Source organism: Blastomyces gilchristii (assembly GCF_000003855.2).
Source record: "Blastomyces gilchristii SLH14081 genomic scaffold supercont1.16, whole genome shotgun sequence".
Lineage (NCBI taxonomy): Eukaryota > Fungi > Ascomycota > Eurotiomycetes > Onygenales > Ajellomycetaceae > Blastomyces > Blastomyces gilchristii.
Window position 1 is genome coordinate 1,245,860 of NW_003101667.1, and position 26,162 is coordinate 1,272,021.

The window sequence follows — 26,162 nt, forward strand, 5'->3', positions numbered from 1 at the left end:
CCCCCTCTACCACCACCACCGCGTCTACTGCCTCATAGCCCCCTCTATCATTTCCACCCTCTACCCCTACCCTCTTACCACTCCTTTCACCCCTACTCTCTCTACCATCACCACCGCCTCTACCACCTCACAGCTCCCCCTATCACTTCCACCTCTCTATCTCTACCCCCCCTTTACCACCCCTATCCCCTCTACCACTATCACTGCCTCTATCACCTCACAACCCTCTTTATCACTTTCATTCTCTATCTCTATTCACTGTTATCACTCTTTTCATCTCTTTCACTCTCTATTCTCTCATCATCATCATCATTATCATCTCTACTTCTTCTACTACTCTCTTTCACTCTGTATCATCTCTATTATCATTATCAGATTAATCAGAGCTGTACAGACTACACAGTCAGCTATTCAATCTCATTCATAAATTCAAAGAGATATATATAACATCACATGAGATTTTATTACAGAGTATTTAGCAGTATATACTATAAACACAGAGATCAAAATATGGTAGAGATAGTAAGAGAGAAGTAGAGATAGTGAAAGTGATAGAAGAGACTGTAGAGTAGTAGAGATAATGATGATGATAGAGAGGCTAGAGAGTGGAAAAGGTGATAGAGAGGGGTGATAGAGGTGGTAGAAATGGGAGAGGTGATAGAGATGGTAAGAGAGGGGTAGAATGGTAAGATGAGAGTAGAGATAGAGAGTGGAAGTGATAGAGAGTGCTGCGAGGCGGTAGAGGCAGTGGTGGTGGTAGAGGTGGTAGGGGTGGTAGGGGTGGTAAGGGGTGATAAGGGGTGGTAAGGGGGGGGTCGGAGTGAAAAGAAGTGTAGAGGTGGTAGAGGTGATAGGGATGGTAAGAGAGTGAGTGGTAAGATGGGGGTAGGGTAGAGATATGGAGTGGAAGTGATAGGGGGGGCTGTGGGGTGGTAGAGGCAGTGGTGGTAAAGGTGGTAGGGGTGGTAGGAGTGGTAGAGGTGATAGAAGTGGTAGGGGTGGTAGGGGTGGTAAGAGTGAGTGGTAAGATGGAGGTAGGGGTATGAAGTGGAAGTAATAGGGGGTGCTACGGGGCGTTAGAGGCGGTGGTGATGATAGGGGGTAGATAGAGTGGTGCAATTGGCAGGCGCCACTACGTATCCATGGATTTTTGATGGGGTGCACGTGACGTCATGTGAGGTCACGTTACAGCGTTTTTTGCACGGAAAAGTTGGTTTTTCTTTAATATATAGAGAGATATAGAGAGATGATAATAATAATAATAATAAAAGAAAAATACCGTTGACTCGGGTAGGTAAAATCATGCATTCAATACAGTACATATCCCAAATATGTCCAATGAACCGTTCGTTTCCTGATGAGCTGGGGAAAGAAAGGGGCGGGGAGAGGGCATGAGGGTGTTATTTTGGTCACGGCAATGTGGAAACGAACACGCAAACAACACTGGGGGGCTTCAGAGGGCGTAAAGAAAGAGGGAACATATGATAATAAAAAAAGCTAGAGTGAACAGGCAATACTGTATATGCCATGTTATCTATCCCCTTTTATTGATCAACTATCGGTCATTTTTGCAAGAAGAAAATGCGTTTTGGGTATGAGATGGCAGCGGTGGTATCTTATGGTTATGGGAGGAGAGACAGTAAAACTTTGGAATAAAGCTGAATTACAGAACCAGGTGAAAGCTCGGAGTATGAAGTATGAAACAATTTTCATGCTGCGGAGAAAAGATAAAGTGGGAATATAAAAGATAAGGAATAGATGCCGGGAGAAAAGAAAATAACAGTAGGAAAGGAGAAGAAAAGAAAAGAAAAGAAAAGAAAAAGACAGGAGATACATTAAACATTTCCGCCCGCTGAATTTATTCCATGATCGTGTTTCTCATTTCATATTAGTAGTCCATTACTGGGTATCAAGCCGTTTAATGTCATCGTAAAGCGTCGACATGCTTTTTCTTTCCCCCTTTCTTTCCTTCCCTTTCTAACATGGGGATGTTGCTGAGAGCGGCCATGCAAAGCTTGTATAGAGCAGAAATGATCACAAATAGCAGATGCACATACAAGAAAAAAAAAAAAAAAAAAAAAAAAAAAAAAAAAAAGAGAGAGAGAGAGAGAGAGAAAAGCGGTAGCAATGGAACGTAAGAACAAACGAATCAAGTCAAAAGGGAGCAAGCACAAACACGAAACGAAGGAAGGGATCCATGACATAATTTTTTTCGTTAATACAGATACACCGCATGTTACATGCGGCATCTCGGGACACATTCACACCCCCAACAACTCTCCCCAGAACCTAATGTTTCTTCCTCGTCCTATAATCATGCGTCGCAACAATCTCGTTATCATCATCTTCCTCCTCCTCTTCAAAAACAACCGGCGTCCTCCTCTCATTCCGTCTCTTCGGCCGTCGCCTTCGACTCGAGCTAATATTACTTGCAGAATCAGACGGCAGAATCTCCGAAACCCCATCGTCGATCCCGTCATCCGTCGAGCTCTCCCACCCACCGTGGCCATTCGGCCCGTAGCCCCCGATGCCGGCCGCAGGGGTGCCAGAGAGCACCTCAACACCGCCTGATCCCCCGCGCCGCGCTAGATTGGCAACGTGCAAGCCTGCGCCACGCTCGCGAAGAGCACCGCGGATCGCCTCTGCTTTGACATGCAGGATTTCGAAGGCGTCTTCCAGCGCTTCCATGCCCAGGTAGATATCTCGTTCTATTTCAGCAAGGGCGGCGATTTCAGTGTCCTCATCGACGTAGATCGGGGCGCCAAATGAGGCCGGCGCCGGCGTGGAGGTGCGGGATGGATATGAAGAACCGCCGTACGGCTGGCTGACGTTTCGGAGTCTGGTGTTGGATGCTTGGGAAGTGGGTCGGGTGGAGCCGGGTCTGGCCCCGCGGATGGGAGGGGCGGAGAAAGTTTGGGGAAGGTCGTCGTCGGCCCCGCTGCGGAGGAATCCGTCGAATCGTCCTGATATGAGAATGTCCCATTCATCGCTGCTGATGGCTGCTAGTGTGGCTAGAACGTGGTGTATGCCTGGGTTCTTCAGCAAATAAAGCGCTGTTTCAGGGTCACGGGGTGGGACAGATAGCCTGTATAGTCGTTGGATAGCAGCGCCGGATTGAACGATGGCATCTGGTCGATCTCGTGGTTTGGGAGTTTCGCGTTTTGGCTCTGGCGGTCCCATTGAGATATCTAATAGTGCACTGAATAATTCTCTTTCCTCCTTGTCCAAATAAGTTACCATTGCAAACATAAGAGTCTCGTCATCAATTTCCTCAGGCGGGCTGCCGCTTTGGTGGTCGTTGTTGCAAGAAAGCCATTTATCCACAGCATGCTTCGTTTTCCTAGACTGGCGAACAAAGTGTTCCCTAAACTCCTCTGGGATATCCATATCCAACTTCTGCATGGGTTCGTCACTGTTTGATTCCGTAATATCTGCGGCGCCCGGTTGGGAAGCGATGTTAAACGGAGGCCACGGCGGTAGATCTTGTCGACCAGAAACAAGCTCCAAAACCTCGCCCCAGCTCACTCCCTCTGGCGAAACCTCGCTGTGGGAACACAAGACGCACTGGCATGATTCAGACGAAATATCTCGCGCAAACACGGCTTCCAACCTGTCCAACAGCCTCCTTGCGACCGATCTATACCCTGTAGCAACGGCGAGGGATCCGCATTTCGATATAACTGCCCCGTAGTCGTCCAGTAGCTTATTGTATGGCTCAAAAAGTTTTGAGGCAGCTGCAGCGGGTTTGAAGAAATCCTGCGGCATGTTTGCAGACTCGCCCGCCCCGAGGAAGCTCCTAGGAACATGATATTTGAGCCCACCATTGTTCAGTAAATAGTCCACTTTCGGGATGGTAATGGGCACATTAGGTGGTGGAGGCGGGGGCGGGGGCAGCCCAGTGGACGGGGAGTGAAGTGCTGATGGCGGGCTCTGCTTCCTCGGGGAAGAGTATCCTCTTGGCGTAGGAGTTCTGCGAGGTTCAGGCGGAGCTCTCACAGTCATCGAGGGTCGTTGATATGTAGATTGCTGATTCGGTGCGATAGATGTTGCATCTGAGTCGACAGTGGAGGGTACAACTTCAATTTCGACTTGTGTTACTGATGACTGGTCCGGCGAGGACTTTACTTTTCTGCGGGATGACTGTTTGGCTGAATTGCTCCTCCCGAGCGGTCTTGATTTAGATGCATTTCCGCTGGTTGGAGATTTGTTGTGCTGATTGTGCAGAGATTCAAACAATAGCTTCCCCGGTGTACTTGGTCCTGACCCTCTGCTGCTCGTTTTCGAACCTTCATCTGACTTGCGGCGCCGCAAGCTTGAGGTAGAATCCTTGGAGATGGGTTTGGGCCTATGCTTCTTCTTTTCATCTTGGTTCTTTGTTGTACTTCGTTTCTCCTCTGATCTCTTGTTCCCACTTGTACTGTCCCTCCTCGTTGACTGTTGATCGAGGTTCGTTAACGGGGGGCTTGGTGGGGAGCGGTGAGTGCTATGCCGTCGTGATGCCTTCCCCTGCTCTGTAGGACTAGTGTCATCTCCTCTTGCCTTGCCACTTGCTTCATCTCTTGTAGTTAGATCAGTTGGTTCGGGCGTCAAGATGTCCACTTTAGGTTGCCCAAGGCTTTCCCTGCTCCCCAGAACCCCGACCGCTTCTTTGCTGTGCGCTTTGGAGAATGTCGGATACGGTAAACTGGGCTTTGACTCCAGGAAGCAGGCAGAGGAGGGGCGGGAATTCGAGTCGGAGGCGGGCATCGATGGATTTGATGAGTTCAACCTGTGGTCTCCTGTAGCAGCCCTTCTCCGTTCTCTCTCTCTGGTGGCGGGGTCGCTTGGTCTTGTTCTGTGGAATATCCTAGGTGTCCGTCTCTCGTATCTGGTATCAGAGTGTCTGCTTCCTTCCTTTTCAACGGGATCCCCTAGTAACGATGGTGGCGAGCGATATCGAGGGCGACGTTGTTCCCTGTCCTTTTCTCTCTGACTCCTGCGTGGGCGATCCCGGTCATCGTCTTTCACGGTCATGACGCACTCCAGGGAACGACAAGGAATCCCTCCGGCGTAAGATGGCTCGTCGGCTGTGGCGTGTAATCCACAGCTTGTAGCGAAGATTCCTTTGCCAGCCACTAAGAAACCGATCTGTTCAACATCAAATCTCCAAATGCTTGTTCCTTGTGGCTTCTATTCAGACCCGATTCGGGTTTAACGTGAGGGACAAGGGTGTGACTGATGACGGAGGGGTGCATTTGGTTGGTGCGTCGGTGAAACGTCCAGATGCTGACTTCAACTTTGCTAAGCTGGGACTCCCGTGTCTAAACAAGCGAGTCAAGTTGCGGGACCAAGCGTGAAATGCTGAATGCCTGAATGGCCGATACACGCAAGGCAGCGGACGACACAAGAGCCTGAGTTTTTTGGGCGTTGCACGGAAGACTGCACAGAAGCGCTAGAAATTCCCCAAAGAGTGGCTCAATCGGCTTGACTCTACAGCAAACATGGGTTCGTACAGCCAATCGGGAGCCTTTACGGAAGTGGCTTGGGCTGTGATACAGGTTGATCTCTCGGACGGCGAAACGGTCAATGAGGCTCGGTCGGACGTTGTGTTGCTTATTACCGGATTCGGCTATCCATCAATCACCACACCAACATTGGCCTGAACTGGTTGACTTGGACAGCGCTGAGACATTAATCATTTCTTTTTCTTTGGATGCTGTAAATCCTGGGTTTTCTGGTAATATGTAGCCAAATAGAATAACAAAATTGTAAATATCAGTACGATTTTTATAAACATGGCTAAATCCAGAAAGACATATATATATATATTTATAGAACAAAAAATTATTACGTTATCATTTATCCTGAATTGCTTTTTCAAAATATATTGACGTTTCCGCCATCGAAGATTCAAGAATCCAACTGCCGTTTGTTTCAACGGCAATGCTTCCCTTCATGGCAGCACTGAGGAGCTTCTTGCTCGCCCGTTTTCTACGCCCCGTCTCCACTTCCCATTCCCACCCTTCCTTGAGCCACATCCAGGTCAAATACCCACGCAGCTCTTTATCCTTGGGAACCACTGATTTCCACTCCGGCACAAATCCATCAGACGCCTCCGTGCCCTTCCAGTCACTCGCCAGGCCCCTCAACTCATCACGACAAAATATCCTCCAGCTATCAATGGCATACGAGCCCAGGCCGGGAAGATGGGCAATTTCCCAGGCAACCCGTGCGTCACCGTCTTCCACACATTCTCTAGGTTTGATATCACGCCCGTCGCCCTTGTTGGGATAATGTAGCTTCCTATACCGTCTTCCTTTGGCTGGGGGGTTATCAATCCAGAGCTTCGCAAGGGCAATACATTTGCGCGCACGGGCATTCTGGAATCCCAGACAGCGTATCATCTCGACAACATCCTCTTCCTGCGCCTCTGCAAGGGCTGCGACGGTCGGATATCTCTCAAAGACGCTGTATAGAACCGGGATCGCAACTTCGCCCCGGGTTCGATTAAGGAAGATCGTTGAGATCAATAGCCGGAACGGGTCGTGGGCGAGCTTCTCTTGGATCAAGCCGAAAGATTGGGCCGATATTGGAGGGAACGGGAGGCAGGAAGCGGCATTTCGGCGCTCCTGGGGGAAATAGGGGGACTTCTTGGGCTGTTTGGCCATATATTTCGGGGAGATTCCAAGGCTGTTGACGAAGATGGTGCTTGTTCTTGCGGCTTGCTGAGTCAGTGGTCGAGGTTCCCTATCACGTGGTGCCCCCACCAGCAGTCCAGTCCGAGGTTCAACTTCGCTTGAGTCGCATACACCATTTATTTTAATTCTGGTGCTCTTTCTCTCCATTTTATATATATATAACCTTACCCAACTTCCGGACCGTCCCTGGCGAGCTCAATGCTCTGTTTTGTTTTTAGCCCTGCATATCAAAAAGCTAATATGCAAGGAAAAATAAACCGTTAATGCGTACCATGGCTCCGTTCCCGACCATGCCTGCAACAACTAAGCGCCCGCCGCTCGTTGCGGAACGCTGCGCGCAACCTTCCAGGCAACCTTAAACCTAAACCTGAACTCAAGGTGGAGGGAAGGCCATCCAATGACGGGGGAAGACTGCATACCCCCTGCCACAGTGGCTTGACGTTTCAGATAAACGAACGCAACAAATCCAGTGGGATATATATATGGGCCAAGGGCCTTCTCTGCTGGTGGCCTTCAAAATATCTAGAAAATAGGCCATTGGTTTATTTACTCCGCTATTCAAACCCTCATTTTAAAATATGGTGAACCCTTATGAGCCGTTATTAAGGTCAATTATGTTGGCCGGGGCATGTTAACCTAGTTTGGATTTAAGCCTCCCAAACATTAGTCACCCGCTTCGGCTGTTTATTCTAGCTGTGATATTGGGGATAGTATATCACTTATTGTAAAACCGCCAATAAACGCTTAGACGGGCCTTGGGATATTTACTTAGGATGATACCTTACAAATACAGCCAGCTGAGCCTGTCATTCGCCCGTCCTCCACTTCGACAGATTGCTACTGTTGTCCTCCAATCTCATATAGTTATACCCGTCCGACACCCCGACTAAGCGCCCCCCCACGTTGAGTCCTCGCCACTACTACTATAACAACTACCATCACTGTCTGATTAAGAAAGGAGCAGCCCAGTCGGTAGCTCCAATATGAAAGAAATGAATACGGTTCATCTCGTTCGCCTCGATTTTAACAAGGGTATATATATTATAACGATGGCTCTATAACCGGTCCAAAATCTTCTTTGGAAGGAGATAGGTGTCTACAAGTTCAACAAAAATCAGCGCACTCACCCCCACACACAACCACCCCGCCAGAATTCTTCTGCCTAGGCTCCCCAACCGCCTCAAACTTGCTCTCCCCAAACACCCGGATCGACTGCACCGTGCTCCTCCCCAGTGGCACGTGTTGCACCGTATGGTTCCGCCCAGCCATAAACGCCACCGTGCTGTTATCAAAGGGATACTCAAACATCGACACATTCGGCACAAGCTGGTCATGCAGGCGGGGTTCCCGCAGCGCCTCGGCCGCCGACATACCCCTATCAATGACGTTGATGATACTCTGCACGACGCTGGTGATGATGCGCGAGCCGCCCGCGGCACCCGTGACGAAGTAGAGCGTGCCGTTGGGATGGGTGACGATTGTCGGGCACATGGAGGATAGCATGCGTTTACCCGGGCGGATGAAGTTGGCGGGCGACGGGATGAAGCCGAAGGCGTTGTCGGCATTGGGGATGGAGAAGTCGTTCATCTCGTCGTTCATGATTATGCCGGTTTCGGGGACGATGAGTTTGCTGCCGAAGAGGAGGTTTATGGTTGTGGTGAGGCTGACGGCGAGGCCGGAGCGGTCGGTGGAGACGAGGTGGGAAGTTCCCGGGCTGAAAAGGATGTGAGTTATTCGTTCGAATGCACCATGGGCCTAGTTTTGTGTCCGCCCCTTCTACAGAATCTTCTGGGATGGGCTGGAACATACGTATCTAGACTTTCTAGTCCCTCTGGGTCATATGCAGAGATGTCTTGGGTATGGTGGTCGGAGATTTTAGCTCGAATCATAGCGGCCGTGGAAGCATTGAGCATATGATCTTCAAATTCGGCCAATCGCTTCACAAAGGAAGGGTCACCTAATTGCGTACGCTATGGGGAGTACTTGTGGGTCAGTATTCAGAAAAAACGTAGCCCCCATACAGGTGAATCGGGAGTAGAAGTAGGGGGTGCTTACCTGTCCGTAGGCAAACCGCATTGCTTCAGCAAGGCGGTGGGTGCTGAGATTCACGTTACCCGGCGCGAAGAAATCATCATACTCATTCAAAATGTTCAAGATACTCATTGTAACAACACCGCTAGACGGAGCACTCGTGCTGGTCACTTTGTAGCCCCGGTAGCTGACCTGTGAGATACCTCGAATCGCAACGGTATAGTTCTTCAAATCATCCAAGGTCATGGTCCCATTCTGCGCCTGGAGGGCTCTGATCGTGGCCTGCGCAATAGGTCCAGAATAAAAAGCATCAGCCCCATATTTGGCAATTTTCTCGAGCGTGTCAGCATATCGTCGACGAGTGATGATATCTCCCAACCCCAATAGGACTCCATTGGGGGCAAAGTCGACTGCCCAGGCAGGATCTTTGGACAGAAAATCATTTTCCCCAGCCGTGTCGGCCTCCATGTAATGGACCAGATCCTCGTTGACGGGCCATCCATGACGCGCAGTGCGGATGGCCGGCTGCATGACGGTTGACCAGGGCAAAATGCCATATTTCTTATGCAAGTATTCCAGACCGCGAACTTCACCAGGTACGCCGCTGTAGTCGTGGGGTAATTGGTTAGTAAGAAAGGAAAATTTTTGGTAGGGTATATCGAGTAGCTCAGCATATACCTAGCCAGACCCCCTATAATGGACCCTTCCACATTATCCTTATACATGTCTTCAAACGCAGCTGCGGGGGCCACCTCTCTGAAATCGATGAACTCGTACTTGTCATCCGGCGTTCGCACGACGGCAAATCCACCGCCACCGATACCGCTATGATACATTGCTGGAACGAGAAGCACGCAGTTAGCAAAGGCACATTTCTACTCACTGGGGAATCCCTTGGTTGTAGAGGGGAATGAAAGAAGGGAAGGAAAAAACCTACCAGTTACGCCAATGCAGAAGACGGTTGCGACCATCTAGACGACCGAATGAGTTTATATCCTTAGCATTTCAAAGCACGCATCCACGCAGTTCAACTCTTGACTCCGCCAACCGAGATACAGGTGAAACATATGTCAATCAATCGGGGATCGGGAATCCTGGAAGCCCTCCAGGATGTGAAGCGACAAGATAACACGACCAATCCACTCCAGAAATACATAAGAAGACCAATAATGAAGGAAACGAGGGGGATATGAAAAAAAAAAAAAAAAAAAAAAAAGACTCACAGCATCCGCCGCATTTCCGCCAATCTTCAACATCTCCCCCCCAAGCCGGCTACAATTCCGATTCTCAGAGGCAACAGCACCCAGCTCGCCATGATGATGCCCACCACAATTGCCATATTTACCCGGGTTTCCTCCAGAACCACTCAGCTTCGCACCCCATGTCTCGGTGAATGTCGTAAAGGACGAGAAGAGGTAAAACGACGTGAGCAGCACCGTGATGGCAATTGAGGTGAGAAGAGCAAGGAACCCAGTGAGCATCCTGTCCAAGAGAAAAGGAGGGGGGGAAGAAGCCCCGCCTCCTCGACCCGGGAACCGGGGAGTATTTATATGAACGTATTGCTATGCAGCTAAAGCTCCAATTCTCTATATTTTGTTTTTACTGAATTCTGGAAGGATTCTTTGTTCCCTTGCTGTTTAACCTCGACGGGCGCAACGCTGATCGGCTCGGGTAGCCCAGTTCTCATACAGGGGTCCAATCGGGCAGCGGCTTGTACTCTTCGGCTCAAGAAACGGGCGGAGCAGGAGTGGAGGAAAGGAAAGTCAAACAGTGCATGAATTATAATTGATCAGGTCGTGTTATGGTGCTGACCGGGCTCTTGCGCGCTGTCGAAGGGAGACAACGGCCTTTCTGGCGGTTACAATACGGTGGTCGGCAAGGACAGGAAATGAATGTGATCGGCGGACAATACAGTTGATAGCCCCGGGACTGGACAGCTTTTTGCGTGGAAAGCTTTGACAAAGGAGAGTAAGTGTATGCGCCGAAAAACGGAAGCAAAGTGGGATCAGGACTAAGTAAGTGTACGGAGCAAAATTGGACGGGGAAAATATACAATATGCACAGAATCACACCACAGCTCCCTATGATGATCTTTGAGCGCTCCCTCCCGGGGTCTGTGGTGGTCTGTGGTAGTCTGTGGTTTGTAACTAAAGGAAGATTGTAAAGTGACGACAACTGAGGAGGTTAAGAGGTTATTTCGGATGCCGGAGACAGGTAAGAAATCGGCAGGAGGCTAAAAAAAAAAAAAAAAAAACCCTCCGCCAAAGCCGAGGCACCCGAAATCCCCACTATGGCTTTAGTGCAGTTTAGTGGCCAATGTGCGCTCAAAGCCTAAAACCCTGCTTGTTTGGAGGCTAACTTATGATTTAATTAGGGCCTGTTCAGTGCGGCTGTGTGTACTCGTCGTTTTTGTACGGATCTCCACCTTTTTTAAAAAGTATAGCTTCAATATATCACAACTGTTCAGTGGACAGAGTGTCTGTACTAATATTACAGCTGCTTTTTGCAAAGTACAGATGAAAAAGGCCAGGTGTTTGATGGATTGAGTGACTATACTTGCATCTTTCATCAAGATCTTATGAATAAGGATCCTACCACAATTTCAAGAGATGAAGTTTCCAGAGGAGGTGACTCAGAAAGAACCAGCCTTGCCTATATGAATTTAGCGCAGCGCCCAACGTCATGCCAAGGAATGACTAACCCACCCTCGCCGCCGCAGTCCAGCAATTTTTTATTTTATCAGAAGAAGATACCCATTTTCGCAACTAGCTCTCATTCAGCAAACCATCGAAGCATCATCTCGATTAATTCTTCACCGTCCATATAACCCCCCCTATCTTCCGCGAGCGCGGACAAAAGAGGTGAACCCTCTCCAGCGGGCAACTGCTTGGCACATATCTCACAGTCGTCTGCCAACTATGACGACCACAGCAACTCAATCGCAGTATTTGACTGTACAAAATCCACCGTTAGATCAAACGTCTGCGCGGGATGAGACCTTGAACCCAAATAATTCCGGTTCTAGGCGCATAGGTCGTCGAGGCAGAGGAGGAAACCGTGAGAGCGGTAGAGATGTAGATACATCACACAATCGGCCGTTTGTTCACGGAAGAGGGAGACGAGGTGTTGGGCCAAGCCGTAGGGGAGCGGGGACAGGAGCAGGAACGGGAGCAGGAACAACAATATCCGCGAGAGGGAGAGGGCGGGGTGATGCACCTAATACGACGAAAACCGTGGCCGGGATGGGAAGATCATTTGGCGGCCAATTGACACGAGAAGCACCAGAGACAGCTAAAGATGGCAGAGGAGACGGTTCTTCTGCGCAAGGGGAGCAGGGCTCACTACGACCCAGTGCGCCGGAATTTATACCTGGAGTCCAAGTTCCTATGTCTACAACTACACCGACACTTTCTCATTCCTCTACGCCCATCCGGGAACGAACGAGACAACCAAGGCCTCCTAAAGCAAAATCTACGGCGCATGACATTGCCACGCGCACGCACGAGGACATCGCCAACGGGATATACGAATGCCCCATATGCACAAACGAACTTGGTCGAAAGACGAGAGTATGGTCCTGTTCATTATGCTGGACGGTTTTCCATCTCAGTTGCATAAAGAAATGGTCGAATAACGAAGGCTCGGTAATGGCGAGGCCAAGGCAACAGCAGGACCACGAGGATGGGCAAGACCACCCGCGACAGTGGCGTTGCCCGGGATGCAACTTGCCACACGACATTTTACCATCGACGTACAACTGTTGGTGCGAGAAAGAGATGGATCCGCGACCTTTGCCGGGATTACCGCCCCATTCTTGTGGCCAAACGTGCTCCAGGGCGAGGAGAGGGTGTCCACACCCTTGCGATTCTGTGTGCCATTCAGGCCCTTGTCCTCCGTGCGCGGCTATGGGCCCAACGCAGTTTTGTTTTTGTGGGCGCCACGAGTCGACTAAGAAATGCGTTGACACTGATTATGAGAATGGTTGGAGCTGTCGGGAACCATGCGGGGAGTTGCTGCCGTGTCTCCAACACAAATGTCCTCGTCCTTGTCATGAAGGCCTCTGCGGGGCCTGCGAGGAAATTGTCGATGCGAGATGTTATTGCGGAAAGTCTGAGACGAGAATTATGTGTAGTAATCGAGATGAAGAGAAACAGAGCCGTCTCACCCACGGCAAGGGCACTTCCGAAGAAAGGGTAGAGGAATGGGTAGGCTGTTTTGATTGTAAAGAGATCTGCGATCGCGACTACGACTGTGGAGTACATAGATGCCAGAAACGGTGCCATCCACAGGATGTGGCTGTGCCACATTGTCCCAGTTCTCCCGATGTTATCACAAAATGCGCTTGCGGGAAGACAGCTTTATCTGATATTCCAGGCTATCAGCCCAGAACGTCATGTCAAGACCCCATACCAAATTGTAAGGAACCATGTGGGAGTCTGCTTCCCTGTCAGCATAAGTGCCCCGTTCCCTGCCACACTGGCCCCTGTCCACCTTGTTTCTTGAGGGTGTCCATAAATTGCAGATGTGGAAAGGCTTCCTTCCAATCGTTGTGCCACCAAGGGGTAATTGAACCACCTCAGTGCTTTCGACTGTGTAAAGCAACGATGAACTGTGGGAGGCACAATTGCGGTGAGCGGTGCTGCCCCGGCGAGCGCAAGGCAATTGAGCGACAAGCGACAAAGCGAAAGCTGAAGTCGCTCAATATTGTCAATCGCCCTAATGACAACGATATCGAAGCGGAGCATATCTGTACACGAGTGTGCGGAAGGATGCTGAAATGCTCAAAACATACGTGCCAGGAGCTCTGCCACAAGGGAAGCTGCAGTACATGTCGAGAAGCGATATTCGAGGAAATATCCTGCAACTGTGGTCGATCAGTCCTATACCCTCCATTGCCATGTGGGACACAACCCCCTCCATGCCATTACGATTGTGCGAGGCCAAAATCATGTGGACACCCGCAGACGTCTCACAATTGTCACACTGACGACGAGAGCTGCCCCAAGTGCCCATTCCTGACAGAGAAACGCTGCCTCTGTGCGAAAAAGGCATTGAAGAATCAACCGTGTTGGCTAACGGACCCGCGATGCGGACTTGTATGCGGCAAGGAGCTCAAATGCGGCTCCCACACATGTAAGAATCTTTGCCATCGGCCGGGGGAATGTGAGGACTCGACCGAACCCTGCCACCAAGCATGCGGGAAGATCAAAAAGCTCTGCCCCCACCCGTGCTCCGATCCATGTCACGCTCCATTCCCCTGCCAGGAGAAAACCCCATGCCAATCCCTCATCACAATAACATGCCCCTGCGGCCGTTTAAAACAAGAAAAACGCTGCAACGCTTCCCGAGACGACAAAAACCGCTTTCAACAACACCAACAATCTCAATCCCCCAGCCCCTTAAAATGCGACGACGAATGCGCCCGCCTCCAACGCAACCGCTCCCTCGCCTCCGCCCTAAACATCTCCATAGACCCACTCACAACATCAGCAACACCAGCTGACGGGGACTCCATGACCGCAACAACAGGAACCACCCTCCCATACTCCTCCGAAACCCTCGACCTCTACCTAACCCTCTCCACAACCTCCACCCTCTCCACCCTCCAAACCTACGAAACAACCCTCCACACCCTCGCCACAAGCCAAACGCAACGCACCGCCCGCTTCCCGCCCGCCCGCACTCAGCTCCGCGCCTTCATCCACTTCCTCGCCGCTGATTGGGGCTTCGTATCCGAATCCTGCGATCCAGAACCCCACCGGCACGTCGCCGTCTTCAAAACCGCGCACTGGGTGCCGCCGCGCGGTCTTGGGGCCGAGATGGGCGCGCATGTGGGCGTCGGGATTGGCGGGGTGAGTGTGGGCGAGTGCGCGAAGATGCGTGAGAGGGAACGGGTGCGGGAGCGAGAGGCGAAAAGGGCTTCTGCCGCGGCTGCGGAGAAGATTCGGGCAGTCTACGAGAGCGGTGATGGGGATTTCGGCGCTATAAGTGCGGGGGCGGGTGATGGTGGGTGGGCGCAAGTTGCGTCTAGGAAACGGCCGACGGCTGTCCCGCCGGAATCTGCGTTTGGGTTTGGCGCGGTTGGGAATGGGAATGGGGTGTTGGGTGGTGAGAAGGGGGGGACGTTGGTGTTGAGGAGTGGGGTTGGGATTGCGGGGAGGGTTAAGGGAAGGGCGGTTGTCTCTGGTTCTGGCGGTGGGAGTGGCAGTGGGAGTGGTTGGAGGCAGTTTCCTGCGGGGTTCGCGGAGGATGTTGTCGATAATTGGGAGGAGGAGGTTGAGAAAGAGGAGCGGGAGGAGCGGGAGAAGGGGCATCCAGATGTAACTGAGAATGGTGCCGGTGAGGTTGGTGGTGAGGGTGCGAGTGACAGTGCGGAGGTAATTGGGAATGCAAATGAGAGTGTAAATGGGATTGCGTGAACAGCGAGGACCGGTGATACATATTGCTAAGTGAAGAGTCGGGAACACGGGAGACAATTTCAGTATTAAAGAGATGCAGAGAGGGAAGGTCCTCCAACTATCCCATCACTTAATACCCCATCGCCCACTGGGGACCGAATATCCCAGCTTGTTTTACTTTGTACAGTAATACTGCACAAGAACAGTACGCATACACTCCCGCTTGTGCATCCCATATGATGACAGCGCAATGCCTTTTTTTACCCTCTCGCGGCTACCTGTTATGATTAACATACAATCACGCTTATAACGTACTGTACAGTACATCATGAGTCCCTGGAGCAAATACGATAGAGGATACGGATTATGTTTTGTTCTAATGGAATAAATAAATAGCTCTTGCTATCTTCATGTGTAAGTTAGGGTCGCTATATCTCGTAGTACGCAACGAACGAACTGTACTTGAAGTCTCATTTATTATCACTGGATAGATTTGGAGATGATTGCCCGGTTTTTTTTTTTAAAAAAAAAAAAAAATTCAATTACCTAGAAAAAGAAAATTTCTCCATCATTATCACTTCCTCATTACGAATCATTTTAGCCCTGCAAAGCCAAGACAAAGACATTTTCTAGCGCGGTACGGAGCATAGATATTATGTATGAAATCACCAAGGAAGAAGCGGACATTCAAAAGAAATCAAAACCAAAACAAGCCTAGAAGTAGATAGAGAGGGGGTAGTTAAGCAATGTAAATAAATAAGGAAAATTTGATATATCGACCCAAAAAGCAAGGGAAACAAAACTAAAAATGCACATGAATCACCAGACCCATCAATAATGATCATTATCCATGATTTTATGATCCCTGAAATTATTTCCAAATCCTAATCGTCCAAGCAGCAGCCACTTGCCAGTCCGGCTGGGAAAGGTGTCAAAAGCTGAATGAAATGCAAGAGAAAAAAATCTCAAAAAGTGGGAAAAAGTGAAATATATAAGAAAGATGACGGCGGGGGATAGTAGTGGAATAAATAAATAAGAAATGAGTCTTGTGAAATGAAAAAACACGAACAAGTAGATGGAGATGATAGATGGATAACGAAGGAAGAAATGCATAACTCCAAAAAAAATTGAATAACTTAAACAAACACAACTATCTCCCCCCTCTCATTCCTCTTCAGCCTCAACACCCTCCACAACTCCTTCTCCACCTCAATCCTCCGCTCTCGCTCCCTCTCCTTCACCCTCTCCCTTTCGCGCTCCCTACTCTCCCGCCCCTCCTTCCCCCTCCCCCTCCCCCTCCCCCTGCCTCTCCCTCTCTCCATATCCTTTTCCTTTTCCTTTTCCTTTTCCTTCTCCTTCTCCTTCTCCTTCTCCTTCTCCTTCCCCTTCCCCTTCCCCCTCGCACCATCCCTCTCCCTCTCCCCATCTCCCTGTGAACTCCCCCACATCCCCCCTTCACGATGAAACCTCTTCAACGCCTTATGAACCGAGAACCCCCTCCCAGACTCCGGCCCCTTCGTCACAAGCGATAAAAACACGCTCGCCTGCTCGCGCAGCACGAGCTCGCGCTCCGCCGCCTCCACCTCCGCGTCCTCGTACTCTCCTCGGCGACTACTACTGCCGCTACCGTAGACGACGAGCTGGTTGCTAGTGGCGGCGGCGGTGGTGGTGTTATTATTATTTGCAGAATTCCCATTAGCGATGTCGGCGCGATATTCGATGGTCTTGAGACGGCGCGGGGCCGTAGCGGCGGCGGCGGCGGCAGCATCGGCCTTCTTACTCGTACTGGAACTAGCACGAGCGCTCGTAGCCGCACGGGTGGCCTTGCTAACACCAGCACCAGCAGCCGTAGCCGTGCCACTCCTCTTCGTCACCGCCTTCCTCTTCTTCTCGCGGGGCGGAATGATGGCTTCGGCAAGGCTGGCGCCCTTGCCGTCCTTACTCGTAATAGGCCAGAGCGGGAAAGGTTTACGTGTAGGATCCGTGAAGACGGGCCCCTTGCGGGGGTTGCGGGCGAGGAGGTCCATGATCCGATCTGTACGTTCCTGGATAGCGAGGACGAGGGCCTTGTCCTGTTCGTCCGTGGTAGATTCGTCGTTAGTGTCCTTATCATTATGATTGTTAGTGTTCTTGTGGTTGTGGTTGCCGGAGGCATCGTTATCTGCCATGCGGGTGCGTTTTATGGGGGAAGTTGGGTTGGGGTATTGGTGGCGTCCGTCATTATTGAAGCCCTCGTCGGCGCTGCGGTAGGCTGCGTCTGGTGTTGGTGGGGAGATATCTCTCATCATGCGGTTGATGCCACCAGTAAGGCCTGAGTGGGCCAGCGTTGGGGTTGATGGGTTAGCAATAGCACTTGATGGGGGGGGAGCGTCGATCATTTGGATATCATCACCGCCAGTGGAGGCCGAATTGGCCATCTGGCCATCGACTTTTCCAACATGGCCGCGTTTACGCTTCTTGTCACCTGTACTAGTCGGGTTGTTAAGAGGAGTATGGAACCGATCCGGGGAAGCTGGGCGGTCCTGATCCCGATTCTGATCCCGATGCTGATCTCTATCCCGACGGGATGACCGATCCTTATTCCGTTTTGGTGCTGGGGTCGTGAAATTGTTGAAAGACGCGGTGGATCCATTTGCACCTCCGTTTTGGTATAGTGGTGTCTCTAGGGTGTCTGCGCCATAGGAGAAGCCATTCTCTTCAAATGCCACATCGTAATTTACCTCATCATCCTTTCCATTATCGATCTTTGCAAGCTCCTTGGGCGCATTGAAGAGCGGGGGTGCATCCTTTAGCATAACCATTGGCGCGTCGGATCCTCCTAGGGAGACTTTTGAGGCATTCGGGGTGGTTGTCGTGTCGAGAAAATCAAACACATTCACCTGGGCATTAGGCTTGGTTGTAGTGGCAGGGGTCGAAACCTTTCCAGGTTCCTGGCGAGGAGCAGCCTGTTGAGGGCTAGGAGCGGCCGGAGGGGAAGCATTATGGGCAGGTCTAATCTCGTCAACATCTGGAGCATCTTCTACCCAAGGGTCAGGGGGCCGAGGAGAATTGGAGGAATTCGGGGGTTCAACTATTGTCACGGACTTGAATTTCTTGGATTTGTTTGGCTTCTCCTTGTAGAGGGCACCCTGGTATTTCTGTGCTTCTGATATGCATGACTAGAAAAACACACAAGACCCCAAGACAAAACGTGTTAGCTGGACTATTTTGTTTTGTCATACTAGTCGGGATGGCATGTGGTTTGATGGAGCAATAGGTTGTAACTGTCACGAATGGGAAGACATGATGGCTTCACCCAGGCGCATGGGTTCCGCGATGGCTACCCAATGGCAAAGCACCCATCACGCAACAAATGCGACCAGTGAAGCCATCTGCCAAATCAAACGCAAGGGGGAAGAGGATAGGGGAGACATGGCAGGATGTTTCTGCTGATCCGCCAGGCGAATCATCGATCGACCCGTCGCATCGCCGCTGGGTTGGCTGGCGCGCACATGAAAAAAGAGGTGCACATAGGAACCCATGCAAGCACATAACGCGACGATTCAGACGACCACCACGACAACAACAGCAGATCCCAAGTGCTAGCGCGCGTAGAATTGATGGAGGTGAAATGCGGAATTTATGGGCAGCTTGCGGGGGCTAGGATTGCAGTGCGACGTTTGAAATTTATAAAAAATTTGGAATAGAAGAGGACGTAGCCGTACCGTATGGCCTCGATAAGAGGTTCCGGGGAATTCGACTGAACAATCGAGACAGGAGAAACGCGCGCCGCGACACTGATTACGGTGGGGATCGGTCTTCTTCTTGGTGAAGACGTCGCCGCAAGCCTAGAGGGAGAGACTCAATGAGGGAGATATTTAGCTTGTGGTCAGCAATGCATCAACGGGAATATTTAATTTTTTTTTACAGCAATTCCATTCCATCCACCACCACCCCCACCAACCGGTAAGCCACGGTGAAAAAAAAAAAAAAACAAAAGGACGGATCCAAACCCGAACAGGATAAGATGAGAAGAAACAGAAACAGAAAACGATAGCCAACTCACCTCGCATTGAAACGAGACCATGGTGTCGTGGAAGCAGCAGGACGGGGCCCGCCAGAGCAGAGACAGACAAGACCGCAGACAGGGCGGGGTCTGGGAGAACAAGTGTCGATGCCCAAGAGGATCAAGAGGAGCGCAAGGAAGAGTCGGTGAGGCGGGGCAGAGACGACTCAACGGCGAGGGCGTGAGAAGTGAGGCGGAGAGAAATGCCAGTGGGTTTTGAGTTGGGCGAGTTGGATGCGAGCAAACGAAGAATTTTGGAGAATTATTTTATTAATAACTTCATAAAATCTGCTGCAGGTCACCCAAGACAATATAGTTAGTTATATAAATGAGCTGGATATCTCTCGTCTTTCACAGAGAGAAATCTTTTTGCTTCTTCTCCTCTTCTGTTCCTTTCTTTGTTCCTCTTTTTTGTTCTTCCCTGGTCTGTTTGTCTGAAATATTTACGCCCCAATACGAGGCCAAAAATACCAATATATTTTCAAATGCGCCGCCAGTCAAAAAGGTTCCCAGCAACAAACCAGAAACCAGCGAATAATAAAGAATGAGAACTAGTTAGCCCAGCTGCAGCAGAGACACGGGAAGGCGGCTGTTTAACTAATAAACGGTAAAGGGCCATGAGAGAGAGAGGAACGAGGAGAGCGGGTGAGCAGATCGAAGTCAAGACATTTACGAAAAAAAAAAGAAAACAAAACAAAAACAAGGCCGAAGCAATCAATCACGTCGTCAGCGCAGATGACACCCCCTTGAGGCTAACATTTAGTTATATGGTTGTTATGATTATTACGAATATTATGATTCCTGACTGACAATCCCTCCGTGCTTTAGGTTGATCCGTTTCTGACACGGCAAGAGAAATTATTATTATTATATACAAAACATACACCGTTATGATGGTGTCTTGTCTCCGGCTTCAGATGCCGCTGAATGTTGTTTATTTACTTAATGTATTATCATATCAACCGCCTTTCCCATCCCATGAACCCGGTCCCGCTCGACATCATAGTCTTCCAGCATCGGATCTGCGGCGAGGGGTTAATCACCCCCCTGTCAAGTCAGGAGAAACGCGAGAAAAGAAATAAATTCATACGCCCATCACAATCGCAATCGCAATCGCAATCCCAGTCCCAATCCCAGTCCCAATCCCAGTCCCAGTCCCAGCTCCAGGCCAGCTCAGCCCAAACGATGATCCAATGCGATGGTCAGAATTACGGACTGAACCTTGAAAACAAGCGATAGTTACATATAGAGAGGACGCTTTCTTCCAAAAACCGTCGCGCTGTACGCACACACACAGGGCCAGAAGGGTAGAGGGGGGCAGGTGTTTCTTATCGATAACTCAGTCAACTATTTAACTAGCCCCCAGCCCGCCATGCGCGCCCGCGCCCGCCAGCTGCTCCACGAAGTGAACGTATCCTGATCCTGGTCGTCGTCCTCTTCTTGTATTATTCCTGTCATGATGACTAACCTCATGCCCTCATGTCCTGGTTTCGTACGTGTGTGCATATATATGTGTGTGTGTGGAGACTTTTGCTCAGCGGGCGTCCACCCCGTCGCAATTGAAATTCTAGATGAAACCTTTAACTAGTAACTAACTAAGTTACTGAACAGACAGCAGTATTTTTGTCGCAGTGTCACACTCCGATGGGTAGTTAATGGAGAAGAGAGAGAGAGATAGATAATACGCACCACCTAGCAAGGGGATAATGTATGACCCCAATATCCCTCTCCGCCTCTGGTTTATCTTCAAGCCCTGATTCATTCATTTATTATTATTTTTTGTTTGTCACAACCCAGCAGCAATTGCAAGGCTCCAATTCTCTTTGCAGTTCCGTCCCCCTATTTGCGCACGAAAGCTGATTCGCTCCCGACACCAGCCCATGCACATGGATGTGGCTACTTGTATCAGAAAAGACAGCCCAGCCCACCAAAGGCCAGAAACAGAAGGAAAAAGCAAAAAAAAAAAAAAAAAAAAAAAAGTACAGATGCGCATCGAATCACAGTGCAGGCTTTCCTCCCAACTTTTTCCCAATCATAGACGAATATACCCCTCCTCCACCCAGGATCTTCAAACACCAAGTTTACCAGCCAGGCCGCGCTCAAATCATAATCATCATAACTTTGGAAATTTGATTGAAGTGATGCCGCGAAAGAAGTTCTGACTACATACATTGTGAGGAAGTATGTAATGTATAGAACAAGACTTGTCTCTTTCTGTATCGCTGTATCCGCGGCGCGATGTACTGTATATCTCACGTCCTGTACTCTGTATATGTATGTACATGTACATTTCATTTTGTCAGCATATACGGAATACACACTGCGTAAAAATCTTGCGCGAGGCTGTCCAGGTCGTTTCAACCTGGCTGGTATGGTATGGCATATGCGTGTAGTGTACCTAGTATTAGGGGAGTCAGCTGCTCCCCAACCCCCCCCTCCCCCCTCCCCCCTCCCCCCCTCTCTGCTTTATTTTTATTTTTATTTTATATTTCTTTTTATAGAGAAAGATTCATAATTATGAAATGTACGGCGTACTGTACTGTAGAATTAGAATGCTGACACCTGAGGCCACCCTAACCATGGTCCTGGGACTCGAAGCGTGCGCATGTAGCTACAGTAGTTAGGTAACTACATGGCTTCATTTTAGCTTACGATGTAGCCAACCAACCGGAACTGTACTGCATAGCATGGAGTTTCTAGAAGGCAAATAGCGGGATGGGATGGGATAGGAGATGTGCTTGGTTAGAAGTGGGATGGATGTGGTTGGGTGTGTTTTGTCCTATTGTTTTGCTCTGATTGATGTATGTACGGAGTATGTGTCTGCCATCCGATATTTTAATAGTTAGCCCTTGCGGGTAGACAATCAGATGGCGAAGTGGATGTTTGGTCGCAAAGGTTTTCGATTTTGGACTTTTTGATATTCAGACTGGTCCGACGACCGAATGATGCAGGTGGTATGCAACTATAACTTTTTGTACAAGCGATAGATGGATGGCGGGAGGTTGGTTCGCGATCCGTAAGTTATCTCATACTTGTGCCATGTGGTTAATTCGGCCTGAATGAAATCAGGGGAAGAGAAAAAGGTAAAAAGGCAAAAGGCAATCCATCTCTATCTAATTTTTAACGTTCGATATGTATTCTCCCCCCCCCCCTCCCCCCCAACGCTCATCCCCAATGTTTCACCGGCTAACTTGCCGCTGACGGCTAACTAGCAGAGCAGTTGGCCTTTATATAGCATATATACCATGTGCCACCGCAACGAGCTACCGTCCAGACTCTAGGAAGTGAAGAAGGAGCTAACATTAGTCCCTCATTGACGGGAGTTGATATAACCAGTCACCAACCCCGTCCGTTAATTCGCGCGTTGTGGTTCCATTCAAATAGCGGCCGGCCGAATAGTAAAGACAAAACCCGGCCAGGGGAAAATAATGCACAGTACATAGTTTGGTCCATCCACACCTCAGCGCTTGGTATGTATGTATATGCTAGGGGGGTTAAGACAGGGGAACACAGAAAAGGCTGTTTGTTAAGCTCTTTTACAAAACAAACAGCCGTGCAGTCATGGCGCTTTCAAGGCAATGACGTATGATGTGGCAGTACTAGGAAACCAGGGGAGTTAGCAAACCTGCGAGTATAGATTTATATTACTCGGCAGAAGGCTCAGTGCACTGCAAATTCAAAGACGGGGTAAAATGGTACCTTGATATAGGTTATCACTCAATTGCACACTTATTGGTAGCTGATCAAGAGGCAATAATTCCAGGAATCACAAGTTGGGTATGAGATTTAGGGGGAAACAATCAACTCTGCTGTTGACATTTATAGAAATGATTCATTAATCATGCACTAAACTATGAACCCACCAGTTTGTTCAGCAAACAGGAAAATGTAGTGCAACCAGTTTCAACAGAACAGGTGGTAATGCCAAAATCCAAAGGCGTGAGATGGTGGCGAAGGGCAATGGACAGTACAGAATATCATAGTTGAAGCCCCCCGAAGAGTTATCAAAAGTTGGATCCGTCAAGCTTCTGGCTTTCCATGTAGCCACCACTGTTTACCATCTTATTGCGAAATTCTTGGCCATGTATTCGGAGGACGAGGAGACGTGAAAACTTGTGGAATTAGAAAAAGCGATATGATGCGCACTGTAGTTGCGGATTCGGACTAGAACAGCCAGGACTGGTCTGAGTATCCAGTGATGAAACCACCAGCAGAGCAACCTGAGAGAGTGGTTAGGTTTATTATAGCTTTAACCAAATGAATCAAAGAATCCAACAGAATCTCAAACCTCTGTCTTTCTCTCTCACGCACGGCCAGCAGCGGGACGAGGGTGTATGCTGTCAAACCACGTCCTCGCTGCTCCCGAGTCCTCAAATCTCAGCCGTAGATCCTCTTGCAAGTGCACAGATACCGCTCGCGCCGACATTTTTTGAGAGAGAGACGCGAACAACGTCACTAGCTTCAAATCTCATTGTCCGCCATATATCTTAGACAACGGCCTGATAATGAGCGGGTCAAGAGCGCTAGTTAGGGCTCTATCATGGTTGATTTCTGCGGGCGTCATGCCCCTGTGGCCGTAACTATGAGAGAGACAATAAGCCCATCAGTTACCATCCATCTAGTCGAATTAGACAGTTGGTTGGTTAGTATCACCAGCTCCCGGCTGATGCAACGGCGGTTCGAGCTTTGGAACTAGGTGTTGAAGTAAAAAGCCGCGTTCCACACATTTCCCCGAAGTGCCTTAGAGAAGAAGAAGAAGAACAACACTCGTTGGGTTATTGAAGGGCATTCATTCTTGGTCAGCGAATACTTAATAAGTTATCAGTTTCTATTACCGCCATTATTATATCCTGCAAGGTGTGGACTTTATCATTCTGCCCAGCGAAAGTTAGTTTTGGTGCTTCTTGCGGCTAATACATCCGAGAAGCTGGCGGTCGTTCTTGATCAGACCAGCGAATACAGCGTTCCAATGAGCTTTCACGCTTCGCTTAGCTCTGGTTGATTTGCCAGGGAGCAGCCGACTTTAGCTCTGGGGCCCGTTACGGGTCTAAAATATTTGTTCCCAACCAACCCATCTGATATATTATTGTCTTGGTGATACATAACTGGATGCTGTGTGTTGCAAAGCGGTGGAGTGGAGTGTCGATTCTATTCATGGAGAAATTCTATTTTGTTTTTGAAGTACCATCATTGGCATGATCATGATTCAAAAGGAGCGAAATAGCCAATATATAATCTATGAGTATCTTGCTGAAGATAGCTACTTGCAGAATGTGCATAGAAACACAAAGAAGTGATGAATATGCCCAATTCTTCATGCTGCTTATCTAAATGGATAATTCTCTGAATGAAAAAAGTGCTCAGTGGAGGTGGGGAATGTATGTCCAAGTGAGGTTTAGTCATTATCATAAATAAAAAATAAAAAAAGTCAAAGACAACAACAAATATAAGATGGGGGAAAACTCTGTTTTAGCTGGGTTTCCTCCCGCTGACAAAATAGGTCTTGATATACATATGGTTCTGCCGATTGCGAAACTCCGCCTTCACTTTGGCCGAGAGGACCTGGCACTCAGCGTGAGTCCATCCAAGAACTTTACCCATAAAGCCGAAAGCGTACGCTTCAACGCCTAGAAGAGCATGTTCCAGGAAATAGCGTCCGACTTCTTTGAGTTTTGGGTCTTTGGCCCAGGGACCGATTGGAACCTAGATGTTGACAGGTGAGATTGATGCAAGTGATGAGGGAGGGTTTTTTGGAATGATAGGGAAAAAAAAAAAAACAAACCTTGTGGATTTCCTCCCGCACATCCTCGAATCCCGCGTCAATAAGCATTTGCTTAAACTTATGAGCGACATTGAGTTCCTTCCCAAATTTCTTCGCAGCTTCATTGCAGAGGGTTTGGTACTCAGCGGAGGCAGTGGCCCTTTCCATGGTATCGTCATCGGACGACATCCAAGCCTCAGGTTCCTGAAGCTCCAGCCATCCTCCTGGTTTCAAGTGCTCCAAACACTGCGCGAGCAGCTTTTTCCAGTTCCCAACGCTTCCACCAATCTGGCGTGAGTGGATAAGATCAAAGGGCTCGTCACGGCTGTAAGCCCAATCGGTTTCAATGTCGTCAACATAGAATTTAACATTGGGAGCCACCCAGGTCGGCTGGATAGGGCTCAGATCTACCCCTATGGCCTGTGCGGACGGATATTCATCGCCGAAATCCAAAGCCCAGAGGCCAGTGCCGGTTCCAAGATCCAGTGCCCGCTGGGGGCTGGGTCCGATAGGTGCGCGAAAGAGTTTCCCATCGAGCAGTAGCAGAAAAACATGATGGAGAAGGTCAAGACGGTCTTGCTCAGTTTCATCGTTGGGGAGAAGATATTCCCCCTTTTTGTAGCCAGTGTATCTACGACCGTTGGCATACTCGTAATTTAGAATTGAGGAGGTGACCGAGGCGCTGTAGGCGGAGGCGTCAGACTCGTCGCCAAAGGTGGAATCTGCAGCGTCGTCGTCCACATCGATAATTGGGAGTTCGGGTCTGGGGTTTGAGGCTGCTGCATCAGTGGCCTCATGTGTGTTTGCGGTACTCATGATGTTGGAATTATTGAGAATAGGTGGAAGTTGCGGTTGAATTTGTCAGCATTTAGTGTCGGTTTCAAGTTCTGATGTTTTTTTCTGCTTCTTTTGTGATAGAAAGAGGGTAATAAGACTTTCCTCAATCTTTCGGGGGCGAGCGGGGTGGATAGGGGTATTATTTGGCTACTAATAAGGGATCCAACCGGAGTGGAGTGCTGGCGAAAGCACTAACAGCTGTTCCCCGTACGTACGCAGTTACAAAGTGAGCAGGCATCCGGCGGGCGAACTACACACACAGTATGAAACTTTCGGCCGTTGCCAGTTAAAACCCTTGGATAGTTAGGATAGCGCGACAGATTTGGCATCGGGTGTACTATATAGTTACTCCGTAGGACTGATGGCATTAGCACTCGAGATGGCGCCGCTCCAAGACATAGCTGACATATTTT

The 26,162-nt window shown here is 49.5% G+C and overlaps 8 protein-coding genes across 11 annotated transcripts; 3 read left to right on the forward strand and 5 right to left on the reverse strand.

The window, feature by feature from the left end:
- Nucleotides 1–2,289: 2,289 nt before the first annotated feature.
- BDBG_06875 (uncharacterized protein) lies at nucleotides 2,290–5,013 on the reverse strand (the record flags this gene model as incomplete). Its single annotated transcript, XM_002622711.1, has 1 exon — nucleotides 2,290–5,013. One exon carries the CDS (start codon nucleotides 5,011–5,013, stop codon nucleotides 2,290–2,292), a length of 2,724 nt encoding a protein of 907 aa, XP_002622757.1.
- A 748-nt stretch (nucleotides 5,014–5,761) lies between these two features.
- Nucleotides 5,762–6,866, reverse strand: BDBG_06876 (methyl-CpG-binding domain-containing protein 4). The gene has a single exon (XM_031722809.1). The coding sequence runs from the start codon at nucleotides 6,822–6,824 to the stop codon at nucleotides 5,835–5,837; it is 990 nt and encodes a 329-aa protein (XP_031579809.1). The 5' UTR covers nucleotides 6,825–6,866; the 3' UTR covers nucleotides 5,762–5,834.
- Nucleotides 6,867–7,152: 286 nt separating this feature from the next.
- Nucleotides 7,153–11,274, reverse strand: BDBG_06877. Of its 2 annotated transcripts, XM_031722810.1 has the most exons (7): nucleotides 10,762–11,268; nucleotides 9,932–10,661; nucleotides 9,646–9,679; nucleotides 9,387–9,546; nucleotides 8,733–9,312; nucleotides 8,487–8,647; nucleotides 7,227–8,391 (listed from the first exon to the last, which is right to left on the reverse strand). In XM_031722810.1, exons 2-7 carry the CDS (start codon nucleotides 10,187–10,189, stop codon nucleotides 7,782–7,784), a joined length of 1,803 nt encoding a protein of 600 aa, XP_031579810.1. In that variant the 5' UTR covers nucleotides 10,190–10,661; nucleotides 10,762–11,268; the 3' UTR covers nucleotides 7,227–7,781. The 2 variants fall into 2 exon arrangements, with proteins under 2 accessions (XP_002622759.1, XP_031579810.1); XM_002622713.2 differs by having other exon boundaries at nucleotides 7,153–8,391; nucleotides 9,932–11,274.
- A 352-nt stretch (nucleotides 11,275–11,626) lies between these two features.
- BDBG_17512 (uncharacterized protein) lies at nucleotides 11,627–12,378 on the forward strand (the record flags this gene model as incomplete). The annotated part of the gene is made up of 2 exons (XM_031725209.1): nucleotides 11,627–12,277; nucleotides 12,319–12,378. 2 exons carry the CDS (start codon nucleotides 11,627–11,629, stop codon nucleotides 12,340–12,342), a joined length of 675 nt encoding a protein of 224 aa, XP_031579811.1. The 3' UTR covers nucleotides 12,343–12,378.
- An 11-nt stretch (nucleotides 12,379–12,389) lies between these two features.
- On the forward strand, nucleotides 12,390–12,964 carry BDBG_17513 (uncharacterized protein; the record flags this gene model as incomplete). The annotated part of the gene is made up of 1 exon (XM_031725210.1): nucleotides 12,390–12,964. The coding sequence occupies one exon, from the start codon at nucleotides 12,390–12,392 to the stop codon at nucleotides 12,903–12,905; it is 516 nt and encodes a 171-aa protein (XP_031579812.1). The 3' UTR covers nucleotides 12,906–12,964.
- Nucleotides 12,965–13,258: 294 nt separating this feature from the next.
- On the forward strand, nucleotides 13,259–15,127 carry BDBG_17514 (uncharacterized protein; the record flags this gene model as incomplete). Its single annotated transcript, XM_031725211.1, has 1 exon — nucleotides 13,259–15,127. The coding sequence occupies exon 1, from the start codon at nucleotides 13,313–13,315 to the stop codon at nucleotides 15,125–15,127; it is 1,815 nt and encodes a 604-aa protein (XP_031579813.1). The 5' UTR covers nucleotides 13,259–13,312.
- Nucleotides 15,128–15,617: 490 nt separating this feature from the next.
- BDBG_06879 lies at nucleotides 15,618–20,138 on the reverse strand. Of its 3 annotated transcripts, none has more exons than XM_031722813.1 (4): nucleotides 19,152–20,138; nucleotides 18,811–18,933; nucleotides 18,191–18,213; nucleotides 15,618–18,097 (listed from the first exon to the last, which is right to left on the reverse strand). In XM_031722813.1, the coding sequence occupies exons 1-4, from the start codon at nucleotides 19,170–19,172 to the stop codon at nucleotides 16,243–16,245; spliced, it is 2,022 nt and encodes a 673-aa protein (XP_031579814.1). In that variant the 5' UTR covers nucleotides 19,173–20,138; the 3' UTR covers nucleotides 15,618–16,242. The 3 variants fall into 3 exon arrangements, with proteins under 3 accessions (XP_031579814.1, XP_031579816.1, XP_031579815.1); XM_031722812.1 differs by having other exon boundaries at nucleotides 15,653–18,097; nucleotides 18,191–18,264; nucleotides 19,152–19,862; XM_031722811.1 differs by having other exon boundaries at nucleotides 15,618–18,264.
- A 1,549-nt stretch (nucleotides 20,139–21,687) lies between these two features.
- On the reverse strand, nucleotides 21,688–26,155 carry BDBG_06880 (methyltransferase). The gene is made up of 4 exons (XM_002622716.2): nucleotides 24,934–26,155; nucleotides 23,440–24,854; nucleotides 22,851–23,371; nucleotides 21,688–22,750 (listed from the first exon to the last, which is right to left on the reverse strand). Exons 1-2 carry the CDS (start codon nucleotides 25,726–25,728, stop codon nucleotides 24,621–24,623), a joined length of 1,029 nt encoding a protein of 342 aa, XP_002622762.1. The 5' UTR covers nucleotides 25,729–26,155; the 3' UTR covers nucleotides 21,688–22,750; nucleotides 22,851–23,371; nucleotides 23,440–24,620.
- Nucleotides 26,156–26,162: the final 7 nt, after the last annotated feature.

Coding starts and splice junctions, on each gene's coding strand:
- BDBG_06876 (XM_031722809.1), bottom strand. CDS start 6,824: ATGGAGAGAAAGAGCACCAGAATTAAAATAAATGGTGTATGCGACTCA.
- BDBG_06879 (XM_031722811.1), bottom strand. CDS start 19,172: ATGGTCTCGTTTCAATGCGAG. Junction 18,934..19,151: donor TGGTCTCGTTTCAATGCGAG/GTGAGTTGGCTA, acceptor CTCTCCCTCTAG/GCTTGCGGCGACGTCTTCAC. Junction 18,265..18,810: donor CCTCTTATCGAGGCCATACG/GTACGGCTACGT, acceptor GTGTTTTTCTAG/TCATGCATATCAGAAGCACA.
- BDBG_06877 (XM_002622713.2), bottom strand. CDS start 10,189: ATGCTCACTGGGTTCCTTGCTCTTCTCACCTCAATTGCCATCACGGTG. Junction 9,547..9,645: donor CTTCTGCATTGGCGTAACTG/GTAGGTTTTTTC, acceptor TTCTCGTTCCAG/CAATGTATCATAGCGGTATC. Junction 9,313..9,386: donor ATTATAGGGGGTCTGGCTAG/GTATATGCTGAG, acceptor CCACGACTACAG/CGGCGTACCTGGTGAAGTTC.
- BDBG_06880 (XM_002622716.2), bottom strand. CDS start 25,728: ATGAGTACCGCAAACACACATGAGGCCACTGATGCAGCAGCCTCAAAC. Junction 24,855..24,933: donor TGCGGGAGGAAATCCACAAG/GTTTGTTTTTTT, acceptor GTCAACATCTAG/GTTCCAATCGGTCCCTGGGC.